Source organism: Mugil cephalus, chromosome 13 (assembly GCF_022458985.1).
Source record: "Mugil cephalus isolate CIBA_MC_2020 chromosome 13, CIBA_Mcephalus_1.1, whole genome shotgun sequence".
Taxonomy (NCBI): Eukaryota; Metazoa; Chordata; class Actinopteri; order Mugiliformes; family Mugilidae; genus Mugil; species Mugil cephalus.
The window spans coordinates 1,064,565-1,091,015 of record NC_061782.1 but is presented as its reverse complement, the minus strand read 5'-3'; the positions used below and the strand labels follow the sequence as shown (position 1 = coordinate 1,091,015).

General features: G+C 45.3%; 1 protein-coding gene across 1 annotated transcript in view; it reads left to right on the top strand.

Annotated features, from left to right (window-relative positions):
* slc30a6 (solute carrier family 30 member 6) overlaps window positions 1–26,451 on the top strand; it is a 59,748-nt gene that overhangs the window by 6,602 nt on the left and 26,695 nt on the right. Inside the window, 3 exon segments of the mRNA XM_047602468.1 lie at window positions 6,387–6,471; window positions 24,213–24,255; window positions 24,710–24,775. Of these exon segments, the coding sequence (XP_047458424.1) occupies window positions 6,387–6,471; window positions 24,213–24,255; window positions 24,710–24,775 (194 nt within the window).

Below are 26,451 nucleotides of genomic sequence, written 5' to 3'. Positions count from 1 at the left end.
AACAGTAGCTCTTCCTAGCCTTCCATCAACGGTACGACGTCTCGGAGCTATTCCTTCCCTAGCGCCCTAGCCTCTCTGCTAATACTAGCTCTTCCTAGCATCCGAGCATCCTAGTTTCCTTTGCCTCTCGGCCAATACCAGCTCTTCCTAGCCTCTGCTAACAGTAGCTCTTCCCAGCCTCTGCTAACAGTAGCTCTTCCTAGCCTCTGCTAACAGTAGCTCTTCCTAGCCTCTGCTAGCAGTAGCTCTTCCTAGCCTTCCATCAACGGTACGACGTCTTGGAGCTATTCCTTCCCTAGCGCCCTAGCCTCTGTGCTAATACTAGCTCTTCCTAGATTCCTAGCCTCTTTTCTGATAGTAGCTCTTCCCTAGCTTCCTAGCCTCACATCTAATAGTAGGTCTTCCTAGCTACCTAGCCTCTCAGCTAGCTGGTAGCACTTCCAGGACTCCCAGTTGACAGTAGCTCTTCCTAGCTTCCAAGCTAATAGTAGCTCCTCCTAGCCTGCTAGCTACCTAGCTTCACATCTAATTGTAGGTCCTTCTAGCTACCTAGCTTCTCCGCTAATAGTAATGCCTTCTAGCTTCCAGGCTAATAATAGCTCTTCTTTGCTTCCCTGCTAAGACTAGCTCTTGTTAGCTTCCTAGTTTCTCACCTGATAGTAGCACATTCTGGCTTACTAGCTTCTAAGCTAGTAGCGGTTCCAAGACTAGTAGCGCTTCCTCTTCCTGTTTCCTCCTTTGAATGATGCATCCAGACTGCTGCCACCTTCAGGAGTGAAGAGTTACTTCCTCTCAGCGTCTTTGAGTTCAAGTGCAACATTTTGGTCCGAGCCTCCAGGACATGATTAAAGCTGTGAATTATTTACACTTAAATCCAGGCGCTGAGGCTGTGTATGGGAACACGAAGGGGAATGAAACCTGTCTGAAATGACACCTAAATCCGACCTAAAGTCAGATTTAAGAAGTGTATTTTTTTCGGTCATTTCCACCTGACTCGCTGCTGTTTTGAAGTGAGGCAGTGAATGCGTCACAGGGTTGGTTGGATCCTCTGAACGCTATGGAAGGAGACCCCGTGTCGGTACCTGGCTTCTCCTCCACGACCACAGGATGCGTCTAAAACAATCACCCGTGCAGTGATTATCCAGAGGGAGACTCCTGCCTATTTGAATCCAGGCGGCGTGTGGAGTTGATTCGAGGGGAACTCCGTCCGGAAAATGCGGTTTACTACACTGAGCGCTTCATTTCCCCTTTAAGCTGGAGGTCATCGGCCGCTGTGACAAAATGTCCTGATGAAACTAGAACGGGGACATGAGGCCGTCAGCAGAGGAAGGACGTCGGAGTGAGAGGACCAGGCGTCGTCATCTCGTTTTCTGCTGCAACAACCGAGTTGGAAAACTCCTCCGCTGATCCATTATGTAAGTTGGGTTATTTTGAGAGGAGAACACAGCCGCCCTGGAGACAAAGAGCCCTGATGCTCCGGTCTGAGCGGGACGTTCTTTGTGTTTTCATTGCCACCAAAAGCCTGTGACGTGAACTTTTATTTCGGTTCAAAAAACAGCCCAAATATATTTTATATAAATATAAATGTATCACACAATCGCCCTGAGCACATTCTCAGCCTTTAATGATGGAGACGTCTTCCTGTTGCTCCTTTTCTTTCTTTTTCAGAGGTGAATAGTCATGTCTCTGACATGTTAGCAGTTCCTCCTAGCCTCCAAGCTAATATTAGCTCCTCCCAGCCTCCAAGCTAATATTAGCTCCTCCTAACCTCCAAGCTAATATTAGCTCCTCATAGCCTCCAAGCTAATATTAGCTCCTCATAGCCTCCAAGCTAAAATTAGCTCCTCATAGCCTCCCAGCTAATATTGGCTCCTCCTAGCCTCCAAGCTAATATTAGCTCCTCCTAACCTCCAAGCTAATATTAGCTCCTCATAGCCTCCAAGCTAATATTAGCTCCTCATAGCCTCCAAGCTAATAGTAACTCCTCCTAGCCTCCAAGCTAATAGTATCTCTTCTTAGCCACCCAGCTAATAGTAGCTCTTCTTAGCCTCCCAGCTAATAGTAGCTCCTCCTAGCCACCCAGCTAATAGTAGCTATTCTCTGCCTCCCAGCTAATATTGGCTCCTCCTAGCCTCCTAGCTAATAGTAGCTCTTCTTAGCCTCCCAGCTAATAGTATCTCCTCCTAGCCACCCAGCTAATAGTAGCTCTTCTTAGCCTCCCAGCTAATAGTATCTCCTCCTAGCCACCCAGCTAATAGTAGCTCTTCTTAGCCTCCTAGCTTATAGTATCTCCTCCTATCCACCCAGCTAATAGTTGCTCTTCTTAGCCACCCAGCTAATAGTTGCTCTTCTTAGCCACCCAGCTAATAGTAGCTCTTCTTAGCCTCCCAGCTAATAGTAGCTCTTCTTGGCCTCCTAGCTAATAGTAGCTCTTCTTGGCCTCCTAGCTAATAGTAGCTCCTCCTAGCCACCCAGCTAATAGTAACTCCTCCTAGCCACCCAGCTAATAGTAGCTCTTCTTGGCCTCCTAGCTAATAGTATCTCTTCTTAGTCACCCAGCTAATAGTAGCTCTTCTTGGCCTCCTAGCTAATAGTATCTCTTCTTAGCCACCCAGCTAATAGTAGCTCTTCTTAGCCTCCCAGCTAATAGTAGCTCCTCCTAGCCACCCAGCTAATAGTAGCTATTCTCTGCCTCCCAGCTAATATTGGCTCCTCCTAGCCTCCTAGCTAATAGTAGCTCTTCTTAGCCTCCCAGCTAATAGTATCTCCTCCTAGCCACCCAGCTAATAGTAGCTCTTGTTAGCCTCCCAGCTAATAGTATCTCCTCCTAGCCACCCAGCTAATAGTAGCTCTTCTTAGCCTCCTAGCTAATAGTAGCTCCTCCTATCCACCCAGCTAATAGTTGCTCTTCTTAGCCACCCAGCTAATAGTTGCTCTTCTTAGCCACCCAGCTAATAGTAGCTCTTCTTAGCCACCCAGCTAATAGTAGCTCCTCCTAGCAACCCAGCTAATAGTAGCTTTTCTTAGCCTCCCAGCTAATAGAAGCTCCTCCTAGCCACCCAGCTAATAGTAGCTCTTCTTAGCCTCCCAGCTAATAGTAACTCCTCCTAGTCTCCTAGCTAATAGTATCTCTTCTTAGCCTCCCAGCTAATAGTAGCTCTTCTTAGCCTCCCAGCTAATAGTATCTCTTCTTAGCCTCCTAGCTAATAGTATCTCTTCTTAGCCTCCCAGCTAATAGTAGCTCTTCTTGGCCTCCTAGTAGCAATAGTTTGTTCATTTTTGACACATCAATTATGTGGATGTGTTAAATATGGGTCACTGGACTTCCTGGATGGGCGGGGCATATGTGTCCCTTCCTGATGATGTAATGTGACATCATCATCTCCATTGTCACACGTAGTCTCAATATCTCGGCACATTGTTGACGAGGACGATGACGGACGATGACGGACGGACGGGGGCAGCAGAGCGCTGGGATGTACCGACCACGAGTACTCGCCTCCGGGTGCCATGGGGGTGCACATGAAAGGGGGGGGGGGTGCTGTCTCTCTGTTTGCACACACACACTCTGTAGGTTTCCCATGCCTGTCGCTGGCTAGTGCTGTCACCAGACGCCCCAGCGCTGTCATAACACAGCACACCACAGTAATTGTAGATTTCACAGCACTCGCCTCTCCCCTCCGCGGCGTATGACTCCAACATGAAGTGACAAGCCACGACACACAAACACCAACTCCTTCCCTCGTTCCATTTCTCCCCCCCCCACAGACGTTTCTGTTCTTCATTGACAATTTACATCCAGACACGTTGAATAAGAACAGAGGACTCAAAATGAGAATCATTACAGCGTTCAGACGCTCCAAGATGAAAGCTGCACCTTTGTCACCGGCTTTTCAGCCAATTCAACATTTTGAATCAGCATCAGACCAAAGGCATAAACACACACACCTTAAAATAGCCACTAAGCTCAGTAACACAACCACAGAACTACCAAAATAAACATTTTATCCATAGGCCCTATAACGTGGGAATGTCTGATGTTAGTGTTTAACACTTTCTCATAAATAAACGAAACCCTAATATTGCAGAATGAATAATTTTATTGTGTCATGGCAATGGGACATGGTGTCTGTGATCGTTCTCAGTCTTCCAGGTCCCAGGTCCAGGTCTTATTCAACACTTTTTGGATCAATGGGACATTTTTGAGGAAAGTAAATTTTAAATCTGATGCTGCTAAAAAAACTAAGCCAATATTTTAAATAATCTTTGTTGAACCCAAGACCAAGCGTCAACCTCCAGGTCTGAGTGATGAAGCGAAACATGCAAAACGGAGCAGATCCCCATAGACCCTCATGTTAAAAAGCCCGACTTTACAGCATCATTAAACATGTTTACAGCCTGGTTCAAACTGGTTTTGGTCTCAGTGGTTTATTTTACTATTCATGAACTGTACAGGAGGTGAATTTTTTTTCTAACTCGTGTTTATTTTTTTACTGAGGTTTAAAATTCTGCATAATTAAGAGCGTTCCCATGCTAAGCTAACTGGTAGCGGAGGGTTGGGGGGGTCTCAAAGTCAGACACGACCCCCCACGTCCATATTTGGAATATCTGAGTGTGGGCGGAGTAAAGCTCATCCAACATGGCGACCGTGGGCTCCGCCCACTTCAGGCTTCATTTTCGAGGTTCAGAATCCAACGGGTGACGTCACGATGGGTTTGTCCATAGTTTATACTGTCAATGCCCAAGACTGATTTAATTTTCTTCATAAAAACAACAGCGACTTCAAGTCGTGAAACTTTTCTTTTAAGGGTTGAAATCCTCAAAATGATGCACTAACACAACCACAGGAAAAAAATACGCCCTGACGGACAAAACGTCCCTAATGAAGCCTGAGGGTTCGGACCGGCCTCCGTTTGATCTGCTTCCTTTACGGCTGAGTCTGCTGCACCTTTTATATTCTGGTTCTGTGCTTTTCCTCATGCTGCAGATATTAGTCTTTCTCAGCACGTGGTCTGGATGTGACCTTCCCCAGGGCTGGTGTTTCTGAACTGATTCAGAGCGTCGTCACCGTGTTTGGCCACATGGTCGGGCAGCAGCTCCCGGTCAGTTTATGAGGTTAATCTTTACGTCTCCGGGCTTATTTACGCTGGGACTCGCGGACAAACGTCTAAAAGGAAGCTGACATCGAAGCCTACAAGTGTTAGAGCGAGGATGTTCATAGCGAAGGCTAGAACTTATTTTAACATCACTTATTATCGATTAGTCGGTTGATAAAATGTCAAACTGTGGCGTATTTTCAGTCTTTTGAGGAAATATTGCAGGAAGCAAACAGAAGTAGAAATGCTGCAGTAATTTTACGTAGTGTGGAAGGGAATGATGCTGCTTGTTGTGTCAAAACTGCACAAAATCCCAAAAGAAGAAGAAGAAAAAGGTCAGGGTGTAGATGGAGGAGATAAAAGAGGAAGGAGACAGAGAAAGAAAGAATTAATTAGAAGACGAGGAGGGAGCAAGAAGCAAGAATCTAGATTTTATTACTTGTGTTTTTATTCAGATTAATCAGATTAAATCTCCTTTGTGTTTAATCTCTATTGGTGCGTTTCATGGTTCATGATCAAACAGACTCCGGGAAGAAGAGAATAAATCTGCACTGAACGTCTTTCTTTGTCCACCATGTGTCCACATGAATGTGTCCCTGTTGCTACGGAGACAAACTAACTTGTGGACATTGTCCAACCAGAGGAGAGCTGACGCTTCTTATTGAGAACAGTGTCTCCCAGTGAACAGTGGCTGCAGGAGTGGACACATATTAGCAGCAGCATTGGCAGCTTGTCTTTGTCTTGGTTTGTCTTGGTTTGTCTCCAGCTGTTAGCCGCGTTAGCCCAAGTGCTAGCAGAATCCCCGGCTAACGTATGCTTGGCTTGGTTCATGTGCTGTTTGAAGCTGGAAAGAAAACTCCTCCTGCGAGTGTGATGATACTTTATGTGTCTCCACTGGTCCCTCTTGGTTCTTTGTCCTCAAATGTCCCATGGAGAGGACCAACGTGCTGTTTAGCGTCTTCCATCTTTATGGGTTGGTTCTGCTGCCTGTCACTACCGGATCAGCTGGTGCTAACGCTAACGCTACTTGGACAAACTGAGACACGTTCACAGTCGTTCTGCTGCAGATGCTTCATTAATCACATTCATCAATTAATGTTAACGAGTTAATTTTCACTTAGTTTTTATGTGTGATGTGATGTTAAAACATGAACCGACTCAGCTCTGACTTGCTCTTAACGGTTGTGATACTCTCCGCCGGGCCGCGACCCCCAGGCTGAGGCACGCTGCTCGTAGCGTCACCGTCCGCTAACGTTGCTTTTGTTTTGTTTGTTCTGTTGTCGTTTTCAGTCGTGGAGGATCCTGCTGTTCGGGGCTCTCAACCTGCTGTGCACCGGCTGTCTGCTGATGTGGTGCAGCTCCACCAACAGCATGGGTGAGCGCACACACACACACACACACACACACATATAAAACAAACACAGTGACAGAGATGGACACACACACAGACGTACACAAACTGACAGAAACACACTTAGAGACTTAGGACGTTAACAGGAAGAGATACCTGTCTACACACTGTAAACACACATTGACAGCTACACACACACATATATATGAAGGCGTTTGGGTGTGTGTGTGTGTGTGTGTCTGTGTGTGTGTGTGTGTGTGCGCTACAGCTGCAGCAGACACACACTGTGAACAAGTCTTTAGGAAGTGTGTTAGCAGTGTCGTCTCACCACGGGGGGTTCAGGCTGATCCTGCTGCTGCTGCATGTGTGCGTTCCCTTGTTGTGGGGCGGTAACCTCAGTCAAAATATGGCACTTTAAAGGGCATGTTGAAGAAACAGAGTCCTTCACAGCGTCTGCTCTTAGCCTCTGGTGCTGCAACACAGAGAACACATCTGTCATAGTGACGGGCACAAGGAATACAGAGCTGCTCAGGCCCACGGGATCTGTAGCAGGAATAAGAGCGACTGGTTGGTCACTGACGTCCTGGAAATCTGTGTGGAGATGAGAGCGAAGCAGGAACGGAAGCTTTCATGGAATAATTTGCAGGAAGTTCAGACTGGACTGATGTAGCCAGAACATAGACTGTATATAAATATGGACTAAACACGTCTCTACATAGGCCGTATATAAATATGGACTAAACACGTCTCCTCCATAGACTGTATATAAATATGGACTAAACACGTCTCCTACATAGACCGTATATAAATATGGACTAAACACGTCTCCTCCATAGACCGTATATAAATATGGACTAAACACGTCTCCTCCATAGACTGTATATAAATATGGACTAAACACGTCTCCTCCATAGACTGTATATAAATATGGACTAAACACGTCTCCTCCATAGTTGTTACTTTTCTTCACATAAAACCAAGCCCCCAAAGATTTTGGCAGATCTTTGCGTGAGTGAAATCCCCGTAATAACTGGTCTGTAGCTGTGAGAAAGATTGTTCTGGCTTCCCATCGCGTTTATAGACACGTAGCGATGCTCGTTGATATTGAGGTCAAGGTGAAATCACAGTCATTTACGTCGGTTCTTCGTGACTCGTCCCGTATCCAGATGTGCGGTGTTTATGGTCGGTGAGGTTGGTGTCTGCCACCAACATTAAATCCTCTCAGGGATTCCATCAGTCAGGAAAATGCTGCACAACATGCAACCTTATCCCCGCTCAGCGCCTCTGCCTGCAAATACTGCAGCATAAGACGAACACACACATTCGTGGCAGTGGCGTCCGGTGTTGTTCCAGACAGGAAGCGGAGAACAGAGGTATCGAACAAGCGGCGGAAGGCGACACCGCCGTCGATACTCGGCCCCGAGTCTCAGTGCTGTCAGTCAGACTCCTCCTCACGTATGAAACCTTCTCCAGTCTCAGGATCAGCAGCTTTGAGACCGATGTGGTGACGAGAGGCCGAGGATCCAGATGAAATCCAGAGAGTTGTAGCGATGAGATGACGAAACCTTTGGTGACGAGAAGTATCTTAACTTTAAAGGGAACATCATCCACCTCGTTGGTTCATAAATTGGTTCGTTGGTGTAAACTGGGACACAGAAGAAGAAGAACAGAGGCTCCAACATTTGTGGTCAGGAGAAGTTACAAGCCACAAATTTGTGGTTTCTCCAGAGGCTGTAAATAAATAAATAAATCTGATTTCCAGGGTAAAATTGTCCCTCTTTAGTTTGTCCTCTGTGTTTTTACCATAGACTTGATATAAATATGGACAACACGTTTTTTCCGGCTATACCAGTGGCGCCATCTTGCAAGTTTACGGTCCGAGGGCGGAGTCATATCATCATGACATCTATGCCCCGCCCACACTTCGTCCAGACTCACTTGATTTTTTGTGTAATTAATGCTGCGTTCGGCTCCACCTCCACCAGCTGCAAGGGAAAGATGGATTATACACTGAACTTATTCATTTTAGTGATCGTGATGTCACATCCTGTTTCTACAGCGTCAAATAACAAACTAAAACAAAACTTATCCACATAATTGTCACTTGAACATTAAATACTTAAAATGACAGAAACCGTGCTTAAAATAAATTAATTTGAGGTGTATTTCAGTTTGGCCTAAGTCCCGCCCGCTAACATGGAGGGGGTGGAGCTTATGACCGCTTACTGCAGCCTCCAGCCACCAGGGGGAGCTCTACTGGCTTCACTGTGGAGGAGCAGCGAAGGCGTCCATCTTTATTTACAGTCCATACGCTGGATCTCGTCTTCTCTGCCGACGTCTCATTATTTCCATCGACTCTCAGCCGTCAGTTTCCTCACAGTGTGTGACAGTGACGGTGTGTACTTCCTCTTCTCAGTGTGTGTGTGTGTGTGTGTGTGTGTGTGTGTGTGTGTGTGTGTGTGTGTGTGTGTGTGTGTGGGGGGGGGGGTCGTGTCAGGACCAATGAGATCTCTTCGTGCTTGTAGCTGCTGGCTGAAGTCTCCGATGATGTGGAGCGTTCAGTGTTTGTCTTCCACCTCATTAGTCCGAGGCCACACAAACACACCACGGTGTGTCGTGAATGCAAATTGTGTGTTTTCCTCACAGGTTCACACCTACTGATGCACACGTGTGTGTGTGTGTGTGTGTGTGTGTGTGTGTGTGTGTGTGTCTGGACAGATCAGAGGTCGCTCCTCCTCAGTTCGTTCTTATCAGCGACTAATCTCTCCATAGTTATTGACTATTATTGTTGTTATTATTATTATTATTATTATTATTATTATTAATCGTCCTTCTTAAAACAGAACATCTTTTTAATTAAACATCCGACCGATCCAGGAACTTTTAAAAAAGACAGAGCTCTGGTAGTAATTTATTTCAGTCCCTCTCCAAACTACAACCACATTCCTGGAGCATCAGAACTTCTTCTTCTTCTTCTTCTTGTCTTTTATTTGAGCTGCTAAAAATCCCCACAAATGATGCTGCAGTGACGTAGTTTTAGTATTTTTTTTGTAGGCATCAAACAAACGTGTCTAAAGATCAGGTCTAACTTCACTACCGACGTTGTTAAAACGCCGGCGTGTGCGTCAGTCCGAGCCGCTTCAGTGTCGTGAGGACGTGTACGTCCGACGCCTCCAGAGCTTCCAGCTTAAATGAAGCATAAGTCCCAGAGAATCCGTCGCTGCGCACACGTACGCGAGCGCCCCCGCTGACCTCCCCTCACGCGTCTGAAGCCATGTTTCTGGAGCAACACTCGTGCAGCCAGAGCCTCCTGTGTGTTCATGAATGCATGGGAGCACAAACGCACACCAACACACGTATATCTACACACACTCTGGCCCCATTAGCTCATGACTAACAGCTTAGCAGACGTGTAAACACACACTGTAGCACACACACTCGTGGCAATCTGCTCCCATGGTATCCGCTCGGCTGTCAGCCTGTTTGCAAACACACACTTAACACACACACACACACACACACACACACAGTGGTATAGTCTCCATGCATGCTTTACTAGATGCTGGGAGGCGGTTAACCCTCGTCTGCCCTGTGAGGATGTCAGAACAGATAATCAGCCTGCTGCTTATCCAGACCTACTGTTCCTCATCTCATGGCTCGTTCTTTAGGAAAAATTCCTTTTCCCTTTCATGTGTTTCCTGAGAACAGTTGTTGTTCCTCGTGAATCAACTATTGTGCGACTTGAATTCGCCTGCTACAAACCATGAACCCATGAATCAGTCGTTTGGTCGACTTTCCAGTAAATAATAACGACAGCATCCGCCTCTAAGTAACGGCTGCTAACACGTCCGCTTAAATGAATTAACCACGCCCACTTCCAAACCTCTGACCAATCACAGAGCAGTGGCCTTTACACCACAACAACATGCACTTCCTGTAAAAAGTTTGGTCGTCTCATTCAGATCAGGGAGGAAGTTTGTCCAAACTGTGTGTGTGTGAAAGAACTTTCTTTTTTACCAGATTATATATTTATTTTATTTTTTTACATTTATCTACAGCAACATTTCTGCATAAAATCACCTCAAGACAAAGAGAATCCAACTGAAAATTAACCAATATTACATATGATCAGCAGCTACAATCAAAATCAACTCATCATGATTAATGTGATGAAACATCTGCAGCAGAACGACTGTGAACGTCTCTCCGTTTGCCCGTAAGTGAGATTTAATCGTGATTAATCGAAGTTAATCCACAGCCCCCCAGAGATTAATCTGATCAAACATCGCAAGCATTTGACAGCTCGAGTTCAAGCGCAACTTCTTGAGACGGGACTTTGACTTTTGTCGCTCGTTTGTCGATGTTGCTTCGGTGGATCTCCTCCTCCTGCGCGTCTCGTCCTCTCATATCTTTTAAGGAACTCGGATGTCGCTGAATCTTCTCGTTAGCTTCACGCTAAGAGCTGAGGCTAATTGAACGTAGCTCTGCGGTGTTGTGTGTCTCTGTGTTGGTGCTGGTTAAGCAGAGCCATTGTTGCACTGTTGCTGAAACCAAATCTGATGATGATGCTACAGAACGAACTTCTGTGTGTGTGTGTGTGTGTGTGTGTGTGTGTGTGTGTGTGTGTGTGTGTGTGTGTGTGTGTGTGTGTGTGTGTGGAGTCAGGTCGGTCTACTCGTATCAAATTGTGCAGTGGACAACTGGATCAGTTTTCAGCCTTTTACAAAGTAAAGACATCAGCTTTTTGTCTTGGATTAAACACTCGGGACCAAACACACACACACACACACACACACACGCACACACACACGCACACACACACGCACACACACACGCGCACACACACACGCACACACAGACAAACTTGTTTTTCTGTCTTTAGAAGGACCAGCTCTTAACGAACTAAAACCTGAACCCTAAAACTCAGGATTAATATTTTAATTAATTAATTACATTTTAATTAATTAATTAATTAATTAATTAATGACTTTGTAGAAGCAACCGGTTCCGCGTCGCCCATTAATTTCTGATAATGGACAGAAACTCCTCTAGTAATAAAAATGCTCAGTGAGTGATTTAGCGACACTCTGAATAATTGGTGACAAACTAAAAGAAAAGAAAAGCTGAAGCACCGTTGAGTATCTTGTGCTACTGGAGGATTCTCAGTGAGCGTTAATTAATCTGATCTGTTCGACAGCTTCATCAAAAACATCCTGATGGATTTATGCCGTGAGTTAAAACTCTCGTGGGAGCGAGAGACGAACCGAAGCGAAGCTCCCGTCCACCCTGAGACGTCGTCGTGAGGACATGTAGCCGACACTGAGCCGAATCTTCCCGGTTTACATCCAGTTCTCATACAGACGTCACCAACAAGAACAGATTAAACCAGGATTTCAGGTCGTTGCTCGGTTCCCAAACAGAACGTGGAGCCATAGATTGAGCCACATCGCAATAAAACCACACAGTGAATTTGGTTACGTAAATGGGAAAGGATTCGTTCAGTCTCTGCAAACCTGAAAAACTCAACATCCGAGGTCCGTCTGTCTGAAGCTGCTGTTTGGAAAGTGACAAATGTTCGTTTTTCTTTGTTTTAATTCGATCTAATTTAATTTTTTTATTTATTTACACATGCGTCAGTCAGTAAAGTATTTCTGAAGTTGGTCAGATGATCCTGTATTTTGATTTTCTTCCTCTTTGCCGTGAGGTGGTGAAGGGATCGACTCTATGACCGGAACCAAGCAGGAGCCTGTTAGATAGGAACAGCTGGATCCATCAGTGTGTGTGGGACCAGTGTCCTCACAGTTTAATCCAGATTCTAAGTTTCGTTCTTACGCCAGAATTTCGTACCTTTTCTCACCTGAGGCCGCGGTCTCTCTCCGTCCGTCCAGCTTTCCTTCCTTTCCTCTCCCACCCGCTCGGACAGCCCACCTCTTTGTGTCACTTAGACCTCTCTGTTTCTGACAAACACCTCAGCTCTGTCTCTCACCTGCTGTCTCTGACCCCCGTCCCCCTCCTCCCAGCTGGTGTCTTCACCTCCTTCCCCCTCCTCCCAGCTGGTGTCTTCACCTCCGTCGTCTCAGTGTGTGAATGCTAACTGTTAGCGGCTAGCTGAGCCTACAGGAGTCCCACCCTTTGATGAAGGAATGGACACTGTGACCTCAGTGAGGAGGTGGGGGGGCGGGGCTTCCGGCTCCATCCTCCATGTTCTCCTCTCTGAGCCTCCTGAAGTCGTCCTCCTCGGGTGTTTCTCAGAGCGTGTCCTCTAGGAACAACCTTTGGTCTCAGGTTGTCTCAGGGTAAAGCTTGTTGGGGACAGATGTTCGTCCTAAATCCCTGTCAGACTGAATCCCAGTCCTCAGTCCGGAGAAAGGTTTTCCAGTTTGACGGAGACGTCTTCCTTTACTCCTCTTTCAAACCATCTGTCCTCCAGAAACCAGAAGCCCAGACCTCCGACCTCCGACCTCCGACCTCCTCAGGCTCCAGGTTCTGGGTCAGAAACATGATTCGGTATTAAATAAATAAATAAAAAGACGCTGCAGGTCAATGACATTAACGTCTGTTTTAATCAGGAGAAAATATTTAACGGAAAAGAAAATCAGGACCTTCCCTCCTTCCTTCCTTCCTTCCTTCCTTCCTTCCTTCCTTCCTTCCTTCCTTCCCTCCTTCCCTCCTTCCTTCCTTTCTAGGGTTCATCCTTCCTTCCTTCCTTCCTTCCTTCCTTCCTTCCTTCCTTCCTAGGGTTCATTCTTCCTTCCTTCCTTCCTTCCTAGGATTCTTCCTTCCTTCCTTCCTTTCTTCCCTCCTTCCTTCCTTCCTTTCTAGAGTTCATCCTTCCTTCCTTCCTTCCTTTCTAGGGTTCATCCTTCCTTCCTTCCTTCCTTCCTTCCTTCCTTCCTTCCTTCCTTCCTAGGATTCTTCCTTCCTTCCTTCCTAGGATTCTTCCTTCCTTCCTTCCTTCCTTCCTTCCTTCCTTCCTTCCTTCCTTCCTTCCTTTCTAGGGTTTATCCTTCCTTCCTTCCTTCCTTCCTTCCTTCCTTCCTTCCTTCCTTCCTTCCTTCATTCCTAGGGTTCATCCTTCCTTTCTAGGGTTCATCCTTCCTTCCTTCCTTCCTTCCTTCCTTCCTTCCTTCCTTCCTTCCTTCCTTCCTTCCTTCCTTCCTTCATTCCTAGGGTTCATCCTTCCTTCCTTCCTTCCTTCCTTCCTTCCTTCCTTCCTTCCTTCCTTCCTTCCTTCCTTCCTTCCTTCCTTTCTAGGGTTCTTCCTTCCTTCCTTCCTTCCTTCCTTCCTTCCTTCCTTCCTTCCTTCCCGTCTTCCTTCCTTCCTTTCTAGGGTTCATACCCCTTCTTTCCTTCCTTCCTTCCATCCCTCCCTACTTCCTTCCTTCCTCCCTTCCTTCCTTCCTTCCATCCCTCCCTACTTCCTTCCTTCCTTCCTAGGGTTCATTCTTCCTTCCTTCCTTCCTTCCTTCCTTCCTTCCTAGGATTCTTCCTTCCTTCCTTCCTTTCTTCCCTCCTTCCTTCCTTCCTTTCTAGGGTTCTTCCTTCCTTCCTTCCTTCCTTCCTTCCTTCCTTCCTTCCCGTCTTCCTTCCTTCCTTTCTAGGGTTCATACCCCTTCTTTCCTTCCTTCCTTCCATCCCTCCCTACTTCCTTCCTTCCTCCCTTCCTTCCTTCCTTCCATCCCTCCCTACTTCCTTCCTTCCTTCCTTCCCTCCTTCCTTCCTTCCTTCCTTCCATCCCTCCTTCCTTCCTTCCTTCCTTCCTTCCTTCCTTCCTTCCTTCCTTCCTTCCTTCCCTCCTAGTGATGCTGTTGCTTCAAATCAAACAAACCAAACTGAGATATTGTTCCATTCCTTTATTTATTTATCCAGGAAGCAGTAGAAAGAGCTCAGACTGGATCAGCTGATGGATCAGCTGATGGATCAGCTGTTAAATGTTTACTTCCTGGTGTCACTGACGTGTGACATTGTCTCGTGTTCCTGTCGCTCTACATTCATATAAAACAATATTATAACAACAGTTGAGCTGCTGCTCATAACTGAACCAGTCAGTGGTTTTATTAATGTCCAGACTGGAGGACATGTGTCTTCCTACTGAGGGACGGGAGCAGGAATCTGAGGACGTTCCATGTGGCTCCAGCTGTGTGTGTGTCTGTGTGTGTCGGCGTGTGCTGTTTGTGTGCATATCCGTTAGTTTGTTTGTTTTGATTCATCATCCAGGGTCGGTGGAGCGTGCTCATGTGGTCTGTGATATTTATGTGTTGTGGAGCGTTGTGGAGCCGTTGTGGAGCGTTGTGGAGCCGTTGTGGAGCGTTGTGGAGCGTTGTGGAGCGTTGTGGAGTGTTGTGGAGCGTTGTGGAGCCGTTGTGGAGCCGTTGTGGAGCCGTTGTGGAGCGTTGTGGAGCGTTGTCCCCGGGCCCTCGCTGTTCCTGTGTGTCAGAACACAGCTGGTGAAGCGATGCGTCCCACGGGGCCGACGGCTACAGCCGGCGCACAAACATCCACCACATCTGCTTTACTCTCACTCTGACTCTTTCCTAAACTCTCCATGTGGAGGGATCCCGTCTCTGGAGGACGCTCACTGGGACCCGGGAACTTCACCCCCCAACAAACCACGTCCTGGTTCTGATTTAAAGCTCAGGCCTCGTTCCAAAGACATTCTCCGTCTCAATGAGCTCATCTGGTTAAATGGAGGATTAACAATAAAACAAATCCTTTGGTTAAAGTGAACACACAGCGAGTCCTGGTTCCTCCCTCCCTTCCTTCCTTCCTTCCTTCCTTCCTTCCTTCCTTCCTTCCTTCCTTCCTTCCTTCATATCTTGTTCCTAGATCTGGATCATTTCTCTAAGTTAACAACTTTACACATATCTCGTTCCTGTTCTCATATCTGGTTCCTGGTCTCATATCTGGTTCTCGTCTCATATCTGGTTCTGGTTACATATCTGGTTCCTGGTCTCATATCTGGTTCCTGGTCTCATATCTGGTTCTGATCTCATATCTGGTTCTGGTCTCATATCTGGTTCCTGGTCTCATATGTGGTTCTCTTCTCATATCTGGTTCCTGTTCTCATATCTGGTTCCTGGTCTCATATCTGGTTCTGGTTTCATATCTGGTTCTCGTCTAATATCTGGTTCCTGGTCTCAAATGTGGTTCCTGGTCTCAAATGTGGTTCCTGGCCTCATATCTGGTTCCTGGTCTCATATCTGGTTCCTGGTCTCAAATGTGGTTCCTGGCCTCATATCTGGTTCCTGGTCTCATATCTGGTTCCTGGTCGCTTATCTGGTTCCTGGTCTCATATCTGGTTCTGGTTTCATATCTGGTTCTCGTCTAATATCTGGTTCCTGGTCTCAAATGTGGTTCCTGGTCTCAAATGTGGTTCCTGGTCTCAAATGTGGTTCCTGGCCTCATATCTGGTTCCTGGTCTCATATCTGGTTCATGGTCTCATATCTGGTTCCTGGTCTCATATGTGGTTCCTGGTTTCATATCTGGTCTCATATATATTTCCTGGTCTCATATCTGGTTCCTGGTCTCATATCTGGTCTCATATCTGGTTCCTGGTCTCATATCTGGTTCCTGGTCTCATATCTGGTCTCATTTAAGCAGGAACACAAACATGTAGAGAGCCATAACATACAGGGAGGGGAGTGAAACACCAGCTGAAGTTAAACTGGAGTAAACGTCTGGTCTGATGATGTTTCTCCTCCAACGTGAACTAAACGAGTCCCTCGCTCGTCTTTCTCTCCGTCCACATGTTCAGAGTTTAAATGGACATGAGTCCAAGAGGCGACGTTATACTTTCCAAAGGCCGGTGACCATTGTGTTCTCGTCCCCGTTAAGTTTTAATAACATGACAAAGTTTAACAAAAACATGAATCAACCACCAACAGTCGACAAAAAACTCACATCGGTTTTTAAATATCTGCCGTTTCCTTCAGCTTTTAGTTGATGAAGAGGCTCAAACCAGCTGATGTGTGGCAGCTTTTTGGATTTAAAACGTGTGAAGAGTCAGAAGAGCTGAAGTGTGATGACTGTTCTCTGCTCTTTGACTCCTTTAAACCTCGGAGGCTTTTAGATCCAGTCCGATCCTCCAGAGGAGCAGCTTCATAACATGTCGGCTCTTCATTTCCACGGCCACAGTTAACAGATGAGGCTGTATTGATTGGCCGGGGGGAGGTCGGGGCGGAGTAGGGCCCGCGCCTGGTTTAACGTATCGCTGCCAGCTGCCTCTCAAATCCCACACGGAGACACCAGAGTCTGTTTCAGCTCGTTAATGGTCTGGTTTCATATCGACAGAAGCTGCTGTCGTCGCGTTAGAGGACGACGAGCTGAACGCACAGGATCCAGACAGATGTTTCACAATAAGAGCTTCGATCATGTTTCTGGACACCACTGTCTTTGAGGACGTTTTAACGTCCTGTCCCGAGACCGTTCGGTTCTAGTGTCCAGGTATTAAATCATGAAAGAGATGGAACAACTTTATTAATCTGAGCTGTCACAGTTAAATTAGATCAGTAACGGTGTGGAAAGAAAGAAGGACACGACTGTGATCCGGAGCATCAGAGTAGACAAAAGCCCCAGAAGAAGAAGAAGAAGATATGGAGGAACAGAAGAAGAAACAAAAACTGAAGAAGATGAAGAAACGACAGCAAAAGAAGGAAACGAGAAGAAAAGGGCATAGAAGAAGAAGAAAGGGAAGAACAAACAGAAGAAGAACAAACAGAAGAAGAACAAATGGATTAAGAATTAAAAACCAAAACAAAAATGGAAGCAACAGAAGAAAAGGATAAACAGAAGGAGAAGAAATGGAAGAAGAAGTAAAAACCGAAGAATAAACAAAAACTGAAGCAACAGAAGACCGGGTCTGGTCTGGATCTGGTCTGGGTTTTGGGTCTGGAGCCTCTGGGTCTGGTCTGGTCTGGTCTGGAGTCTCTGATTCTGGGTCTGGTCTGGATCTGGTCTGGGTTTTGTCTGGGTTTGGGTCTGGTCTGGTTTGGTTTGGTTTGGAGTCTCTGGTTCTGGTCTGGGTCTGGTCTAGTCTGGTTTGGTTTGGTCTGGGTCTGGGTCTGGGTCTGGGTCTGGGTCTGGTCTGGTCTGGGTCTGGTTTGGTCTGGAGTCTCTGGTTCTGGTCTGGTCTGGGTCTGGTCTGGGTCTGGGTCTGGGTCTGGTCTGGGTCTGGTCTGGTCTGGGTCTGGTCTCGAGTATCTGGTTCTGGTCTGGTCTGGGTCTGGGTCTGGTCTAGTTCTGGTGTTTCTGTATTTGTGACGTTATTTATCAGTGAATCAGAGACGAGTCCAGGTTGAAGCTTCATAAACCGTCTATTCTTCCTCTAAACTGTTTGTCGTCCTCTCCCTCCCTCCCTGTCCACCATGTCCTCTCCCTGTCCCTCCCTGTCCACCGTGTCCTCTCCCTCCTCCTCCTCGTCTCCCTGGTCCCGGGGGAGCGTCTCCACCGCAGCAGTTGAGGCGTTCGATAGAAGCTTTTATTTTACATCTGCACCAAACAGGAGCCGACACCAGGACCCGGTGTTTGTGTGTGTTCTGGTCTCAGTTTACTCATTTACCGGAACCCAGGACACTAAGCTGCTACTCGCTGTGGTTAGCACGTCCCCGTCCACGTCCACGTCCCCGTCCACGTCCACGTCCACGTCCACATCCACGTCCACGTCCACATCTACATCCACATTCACATTCACATCCACATCCACGTCCACATCCATGTCCACATTCACATCCACGTCCACATCCACGTCCCCGTCCACGTCCACGTCCACATTCACGTCCACGTCCACATCCATGTCCACATCCACGTCCACGTCCACGTCCACATCCACATTCACGTCCACGTCCACGTCCACATCCATGTCCACATTCAATCAGTCACTGTTCATCATGTCCACATTCACATCCACCCATTATTGTCTCTCTCATCTGGATTGAATCTTTTAACCTCTCATCATTCCAACCTTTTTTCCAAAAAAATGGTCTCGGTCTCTTTTTAAACACAAGACTCTGAAGTTTCTATCACTACAGTCAGAATCTCTCTAAGTGGTTTAGTTCTGGACGAATCAAAGATACACAACTAAAAAATAACAAGTTGTTGTGTTGGTTGAATCCTATAATGACTTTTATCAGTGAAACCAGAATAAAATGACATATTGCATCAAACTCAGCTGGAGTCCAGAGCTCTGATTGGTTCCTGGAGACGCTGCTGCTAAATAAACCACCAGAGGAACCATGGAGGGTTAATAAATATGACATTTCTTGCTTCCTGTTGTTAAAGATCTAATTAAAAAGATCAAACTCTGAGAGAAACGTGTAGTAGACAAGTATCAAACATACTAAACATCAACGAGGTTTCATTGAACGTTAACACTTTCATAATAGAACTAAAAAGAACTACAATAAGTTGTGTTTTAACGGACAGTCATGCAGAAACAAGTGGGAGATGCTAATGGAGAATAGCTAATTAATGGCGAAAACCGATGCAACACTATTTTGCTATGTGCAAGTTCAGTGTAGGAGAGACACAACAAAACCTGATTGGATTTAAGAAGTAAAAGACAAATCTGAGAGAGCATTTCAACACACATCAACCAGAAACAAATCAACTAAGACGTCTGAGACCGGGGCCATCGACACCTTTGAGTAGATTTCTGTGAAAATCTCTGTCAGAGTTTTGCTGAATAGTTTTGACACTGAATTAATGTCAAAGTCTGAAAATCTGGTTGCATATCTTCCAGGAGTTTGGTCCAGTTGTTTCCATTTAAATTCACATTCATTTCCCTCATTGATTTTTAACTTTTTACTATTAGCATCATTAGCATCATTAGCATCATTATCTTTTGATCTAAACACGCTCGTATTCACGGGGTCGTTTTTTTGTTCCGTTATCATTTTCTGCTCATGTCTGGTTGTACAGTGAGTGTTTGGGCTGCTCCTCTGCAGACGCCATTAAATATTCATCCTCCCGATCATATTTCTCCTCCTCATCTATCTGTTCACTCGTCTTTTCTTCCTTTCTTCACCTCCTCCTCCGTCTGTTTTTTCCCTGTGAAAGAACTTTTCTTTTCTTACGTCTTCGTTGTTGTTTGAGTAGAAACAAAAAGTTAAAGACGACGTAGGAACATGACGGAAGTGGTTTCCTTCCTTTCCATCGATCTCCTCTGGAGACGGGTTATGGGTTTGAATCCTTGGTGGTGCTCTGGGTGTTGGGTTCAGACCCGGTGGGTGGTGGGTGGTGGGGGGGGGGGCATGTGTGCTGATGTGTGTTTGTGTGTTTTTGCCATTCAATATTCTCCATCTGCTGTTTTTTTTTTAGAGTGTGTCACAGATGAATCATGTCCCGTCTGCTGTTTTCTGGCCTGGTATCACGTCCCAGCGTCCTCTGGGTGTCAGTGTTTGTAAGCAGGAGACTTATGAAGGATCTGAGTCGGGTTCTGGTTGTGTGTTGTGGTGTATATGTAAAACTATCCGAGCAGAGCGATACGAGGGGGGGGCGGATATTTCAGCCGAGTTATCGATTTGGTCCGGCCTGTGTCAGGGTCACTGTGATGTCAGCGTTTGTATTATTATTGCTTTTATTGTCTGCTGCTTTTAATTCGACACAACACAATGACATCAAGCCTCATTGATCCCTGTGGACGGATGAGCCGCAGCAGATCAAAATAACAGCCCCACACGGCTCCGCCCACGGCTCAAAGACCAGAAACAAACTTTAGATCAGACCCACTGACTCCGTCGCTGCAACTTTGTTGCTGTTTATGTTCATTTTCCAAACCACATCAACGTTTATTTTATTTCACAAGACAAACTTACACCCTTCAGTTAATAGAATAATAAAGAACAATTAGATAAAGCAGCTTTTCAATTTTGAAATAGTTTTTTTCCATACTAGTTCTCCCCTAGCTTCCTAGCCTCCCAGCTAATAGTAGCTCTTCCCTAACGTCCTAGCTTCCCTGCTACTGGTATGAAGATTTATTTCCTCTCAGATGTAGAACGGACGGATAAAACGTTCTTGCTTGCAAAAACCTCTCCAAGAAAAACCACCCATTTGTTTCTGCTTTTTAAAGTGAGTAACTCCTCCTACCTTCCTAGCTTCCCAGCTAATAGTAGCTCTTCCTAGCCTCCCAAATATTAGTAGCACGACCTAGCTCCCCAGCTAATATTAGCCTAGCCTCATACCTTCCAAGCTAACAGTAGATCCTCTTAACTTCATACCCTCCTAGCTAATAGAAGCTTTTCCTAGCTAACTAGCCTCCCAACTCATAGTAGCTCCTCCTAGCCGCCTAGCTAATAGTATCGCTTCCTAGCCTTTATGAGCTAACAGTGTTTTCTGCTAACATACTAGCCTCCTAGCTAATAGTGGCTGTTTCAAGCCTCTCATCCAATAGCAGCTCCTCCTAGCTTCCAAGCTTACAAGCTAATAGTAGCTCCTCCTAGACTTCAAGCTAATAGTAGCTCTTCCCTAGCTTCCTAGACTCCCAGCTAATAGCAGTTCCTCCTAGCATCCTAGCCTCCTAGCTAATAGTATCTCTTCCTAGCCTCCCAATTAATAGTAATTCTTCCTAGTTTCCCAGCTTACAAGGTAATAGTAGCTCCTCCTAGCCTCCCAGCTAATACTAGGTCTCCCCTAGCTCCCTAGCTTCCTAGACTCCCAGCTAACAGTAGTTTCTGCTAACATCCTAGCCTCCTAGCTAATAGTGGCTGTTTCAAGCCTCTCATCTAATGGCAGCTCCTCCTAGCTTCCCAGCTTACAAGCTAATAGTAGCTCCTCCTAGCCTTCCAGCTAATAGTAGCTCTCCCCTAGCTTCTTAGCCTCCCAGCTAACAGTAGTTTCTGCTAACATCCTAGCCTCCTAGCTAATAGTGGCTCTTTCAATCCTCTCATTTAATAGTAGTTCCTCCTAGCCTCCCAGCTAATACTAGTTCTCCCCTAGCTTCTTAGCCTCCCAGCTAATAGTAGCTCTTCCCTAACGTCCTAGCTTCCCTGCTACTGTTATGAAGGTTTTTTTCCTCTCAGATGTAGAACGGACGGATAAAACGTTCTTGCTTGCAAAAACCTCTCCAAGAAAAACGACCCATGTGTTTCTGCTTTGTTTTTCATTATTATCATTATTTTTATTATTATTAGTTTAGTTTTTAATTCGTCTACACCGTCTGCCTCTTTCACCAGCGTCAGAGATCGTCTCATTCACTTTCCTCTTATCTGGCTTCCTGTCTGCGCGTCCATCATCCTGTCTCTCCGCCTTCTCACCTCTCTCTCTGCCCGTCTATCGGCCTTGATCTCTCGTCCATCTGTCCTCTCTCTATCTCTGTCTGTCTTCCTAGCAGACCGTCGATCTGTCAATCAGTCCCGGTCCTCCCGGCTATCTCTCCCTCTCTGTCCGACTGTCTCTCCGAGTCTCTTGTCAGGATTACAGGGCGTCAGGTTGGCCAACATGGATGCCGCTGATGGGGAAACAAAATGTTCCTCTCAGCACAAAGCCGCTCTAATCCGCTCTCCTCATCCCACCCCCCCACCCCCCCAAAGCACAGCCTGATTACTGAAAGCTGGTTGCCAGGCATTAAGACAGACATAAAGGCTGGAAGACGACCGTTAGCTGGAGACACGGGCCAGTTTAGCCGGGTGGTTAGCTGATTGATTTGTTTGTTTAGCTTTGTTGGCTACCGATCCATTAGCTGACTCGTTAGCTAACCTGACTGGAGGTGACTTGTTTATACTTCTGTTTAGTTGACGCAGTGGGCTACAACGACAACGTAGCGCCTAGCCTAGCTTAGTCGTAGCCTAACGTCCACCTCCCCAGACATGTAACTACCACAGAGACCAGGAGCTGTGGTTGGTCCTCTTGGTAGCAGCGTGTTTCCTCTTTAGTATTTCAAGCTGCTCCTGTTTTTAGATGCTTCGGATCAATAAAGATTCTGTGGTGTTAACTGTGGAAATACAGACATTAGTACAACTTTTGAAATTTAGGCAAAATTCGGGCCGAATTTGGCTGAACACGCGTGTCAGTCGCCATTGTTGAAAGTGAAGCAGGAAGTAGAAACAAACATGAACCTGACTGGTTAAAACACGGTTTCTCCGGACTCTTAAAAAGCTAAATTATAATTTGATTTGCTTCCCAGTGAATTTCCTCTGTTGCCCTCAGGTTGTCGGTTCACTGCCCGGAAGACAAACCCTCTTTTAAAGTCTTTTATTCCATCTGCCATTTGTCTCTTAAAGTCTTTATTCTTTATTTTAAACCTGAGCGCTGTCTTTTAATGTTGGTCAAATGGTTAACTGCCCTTATTTATCCATTTACTCTATTCATTGACCATTAATTCCATTTTGTTCCTTGGAGTTTAACTTGCTCCGTCCTGCTTTTTTTTTTTTTATTTATTCTAATTTTACCTGTTCCTATTGTATGTAGTTGTGTTTAATAGTTTACAAACCAACTGCCCCGGGTTGAATTAATAAAGTTGAAGAATGTAAATAATCCCAATTTAAGGCCTTAAAAAGTCATAAATACGAGCATATTTTGTATTGTAGGTCTTAAGTTACATTTAGTCAAATCTTACCACCTGATTTGCAGTATGACCCCCTCCCACCTCACACTTATGTTTCTGTTCCTCATTAGTGGAGAACACTCCAGGGATGTCGATAGTTGAATCACAATAAATTCTGTTAATTTGAAAGTAACTCTGGGTCTATGATTTTCCTTATTATTCATACTTCATTTAGGTCTTAAATTTAACCCAAAAAAGTCTGAAAAAGTCTTAAATTTCACTTGTTCAAACCTGCAGAAACCCTGAAACAAGGTTCATTTTCTGACTAACTTAGCAACATATTCAGTAACTAGCATACAAGCTTGTTAGCCAAAAGTCTAGTCAATACAGTTGTTGAGCTCAATGCTAATGATTAGATCTGATGATTTGACTCTAAAACCAGTTCAACTGAACCCTCTAGCTGAACCATGTGTTTGTTGGCCACTATTAAAACTAAATTAGCTGTTAGCAGTTTTCTTTTTCTATGGTTTTCTGTCGGCGTTAATTTGTTCTGTATCGACTCTAAGTGAAACATGTGTGGTGTTCGTTTGGATTTGTCTGAAATAGGGAAGTCCTGATTGGTGTCGCACCAAAAATGATTGGATCAGACCGTTTGCATTAATAACTGGTGTAATGTGGGTGTTTGGTGGAAGCAGGAGATCATCACACAACGCTACCAACTGGATTCAACCGCTCCAATTAAAAGTCTCCAGAGACGGCCGGGCAGTTGATGTTTAAAAGCCTTTAACATTTTCCAGTGAAGGAACTTGAGTTTAATTTAAAATCAGATCGATACTAAATATTAAAAGATTTGTGTCCGTCTGGGGCTCAAAAAACCCGCTGAACGTTGTGTTGCTGGTTAACTTAAATCTTAACACGATGCAGAGTTGTAGTGGTGAAAGGTGGTGGTTGAATTAACTCTGAGGACCAATGGGAGCGAGTGATTTAATTGAGAGAGTTTCCCAAATGTTTACCTGAAGGAAACGCCCTCCACCGGTTTGGTTCCTACCACCGACTCCACCATGACAGTAGCTGGAGGCTTTTTCCGTCCAGACAGAAGACGGACGAGCTCCGTCCATTCACTAGTAGAACTTATGAATGTACAGGAGAGTTACCATGGCAACCAGAGCTTGGGACGTCCACCACTGATAAAACCCATCAGCTACAAAGAGACGGCCGAGGATTTAAATAACTACGGCTTAAACTGATCACTAATTATGTTTGTTTCTCTGTTTTTTTCATTTTTAGCTCTAACTGCCTACACCTACCTCACCATCTTCGACCTGTTCAGGTGAGTGTCCTTCTCAAAAATACTGAAACCGCCAATGATCGTTGCTGTCCGGACTTCTCACGTTTCCCGTTTCATATTAGTCATTAAATAGTTTATTCATCACATGCAATAATTTAGTATTTTTCTTTCTTCTGTAAGATGTCAAAGTCGGTTAATGGACAAAATGTTATGCAGATGAATTAATAATGAGAGTAATCCTGTGTCCATAAACCCAACCAGATGTTGGACGAGAGGCCGGCGGCTCAGCTGTGCCTTTGTTTTCTGTTTTCATGGGGAGTTTTCCCTCATCAATAAGAGATAAATTAAGAGGAGGTGAACTTCAGCCGACCTCTGCTGCTTTTGCTTCCTTTGTCTACCACTTGTCTCTAACTGACTCGTCTTATTCACCCGTCTCCTGTCTGTCCTCTTCCATCCCATCGTCAATCACTTATTCCTTCCTTCCCCTGCTCTGCAGCCTGATCACCTGTCTCATCAGCTCCTGGGTGACCATGAAGAAGCCCAGTCAGGTTTTCTCCTTCGGGTGAGTTCACCACCTTCTGCTTTTACATATCGTACTCTGCAGTTGACGTATCTGAGAGAGATTATTTCATCAACTGGCTTCGGTTTGAATAAAACTACATCTGAGTGTTTAGATACGAGGAAGAAATGCAGCGTGAAAACAAAAAGTTCTCACAGAACGTATATGAATTGTTGAACACCATCACCTGGAGCTTCGTCACCTTTTCTGTTTCTGTTCGGTCACATGATCCGTTAAAGACGACGCAGCGTCACCGAGTCTCCGTTTCAGCTTCTGTTGAAAGCGCTAACTTCACCCTACAGACCCGTTTTTGTGTAAAACTAGACTTATCATAAATAATTTACGCCACACTTTTTCCTGAATATTTCTGTCATATTGGTGCACGGAGAAACAGTGGAAGGCAAAATGCTGCTAAGCAGAGATCACCAGCTTCAAATACTCACAAGCAAAAAGACAGAAAACGTGACACCTCCTTTCCTGCTGGTGGAACCGTTTGTTATTTGCTAAATTGGTGCATAAGCTTTTGAACAGATCAGATTTACATTCTACGTACTAGAATTCAACATGTTTGTGGTTTTCTAACTTGTTCCTTCTGGGATCTGATGGTTCTAGTCTGGTTTTTTAGCTCCAACGTGTTCACACAGTTTGTCACAATGAAACAATAATTCTAAAATGACACATGTGAGGTTGAGCTGAAAATAATGAAACCAAAGAAGGATCAATGTAAACGTTTCATACTCTGGACTCCAGAGGGTTAATGAGCTTTATTTATACGGGAATAAATTCATGTTTGAGGTGATGTTTGCAGAGGGGAAGGATAAACCTTCTTCCTGAATTTAATGAAATCTGAACTGAACAGGTTCAGCTTAAAGTTGCACATTCAGTTCCAGTAGTGAGTGAAAATATATGAAGTTAAAACCTGTAGTTCCTCTGACGTCCACTAGAGGCTGAAACACCGACTCAGTAATAATCCTTCATCACAAGCATCTAAGTCAAATGTTCAATAAAGTTCGATTCCACCAAAACATGTTGTAGGATTTTTAGTTAGAACGCGTCACGTATTTTTTTTAGCAACTCCACCTCTTTGACTATTTTTTTTTTTTATTAGCTTGGAGTTAGGTGGAGTCAACACGGAGACACCTGAAAGACAATCTTTAAATACAGTCAACGTCCAGCCTGTTGGAAATAAATAATTACAGAGACAATAACAAGAACCATTCAGTTCTTTCCATGCTGACATTAATACATATGTATGAGTAGAGTCCGTCTATGTTTGTTTATATGCGCTGATTTAATCCTCCACCAAACTACACCCACACTGTGTGTGTGTGTGTGTGTGTGTGTGTGTGTGTGTGTGTGTGTGTGTGTGTGTGTGTGTGTGTGTCCTTGTACAGCTATCTTTGTGAGGTCCGGTTGGGAAACCCAGGACGTCTTAGCGGGACAGTTTCTGGGCTAAGACTCGTCTTTTAGGGTCAAGGTTGGAGTTCAGTTCAGAGTTCGATCGCTTAGTTAAGATGATTGTGTGTGTGTGTGTGTGGGGGGGGGGGGGGTATTTCCTCAAAGAAATAGCCTTGTAACCATTCGTGAGTGTACGGGGGAAAAGGTGGGTTTGCAGCTAACCGCTAACCTTTGACTTTGAGGTGTGTGAAGAATACAAATCTGCTTTTCAGCTTCACTTG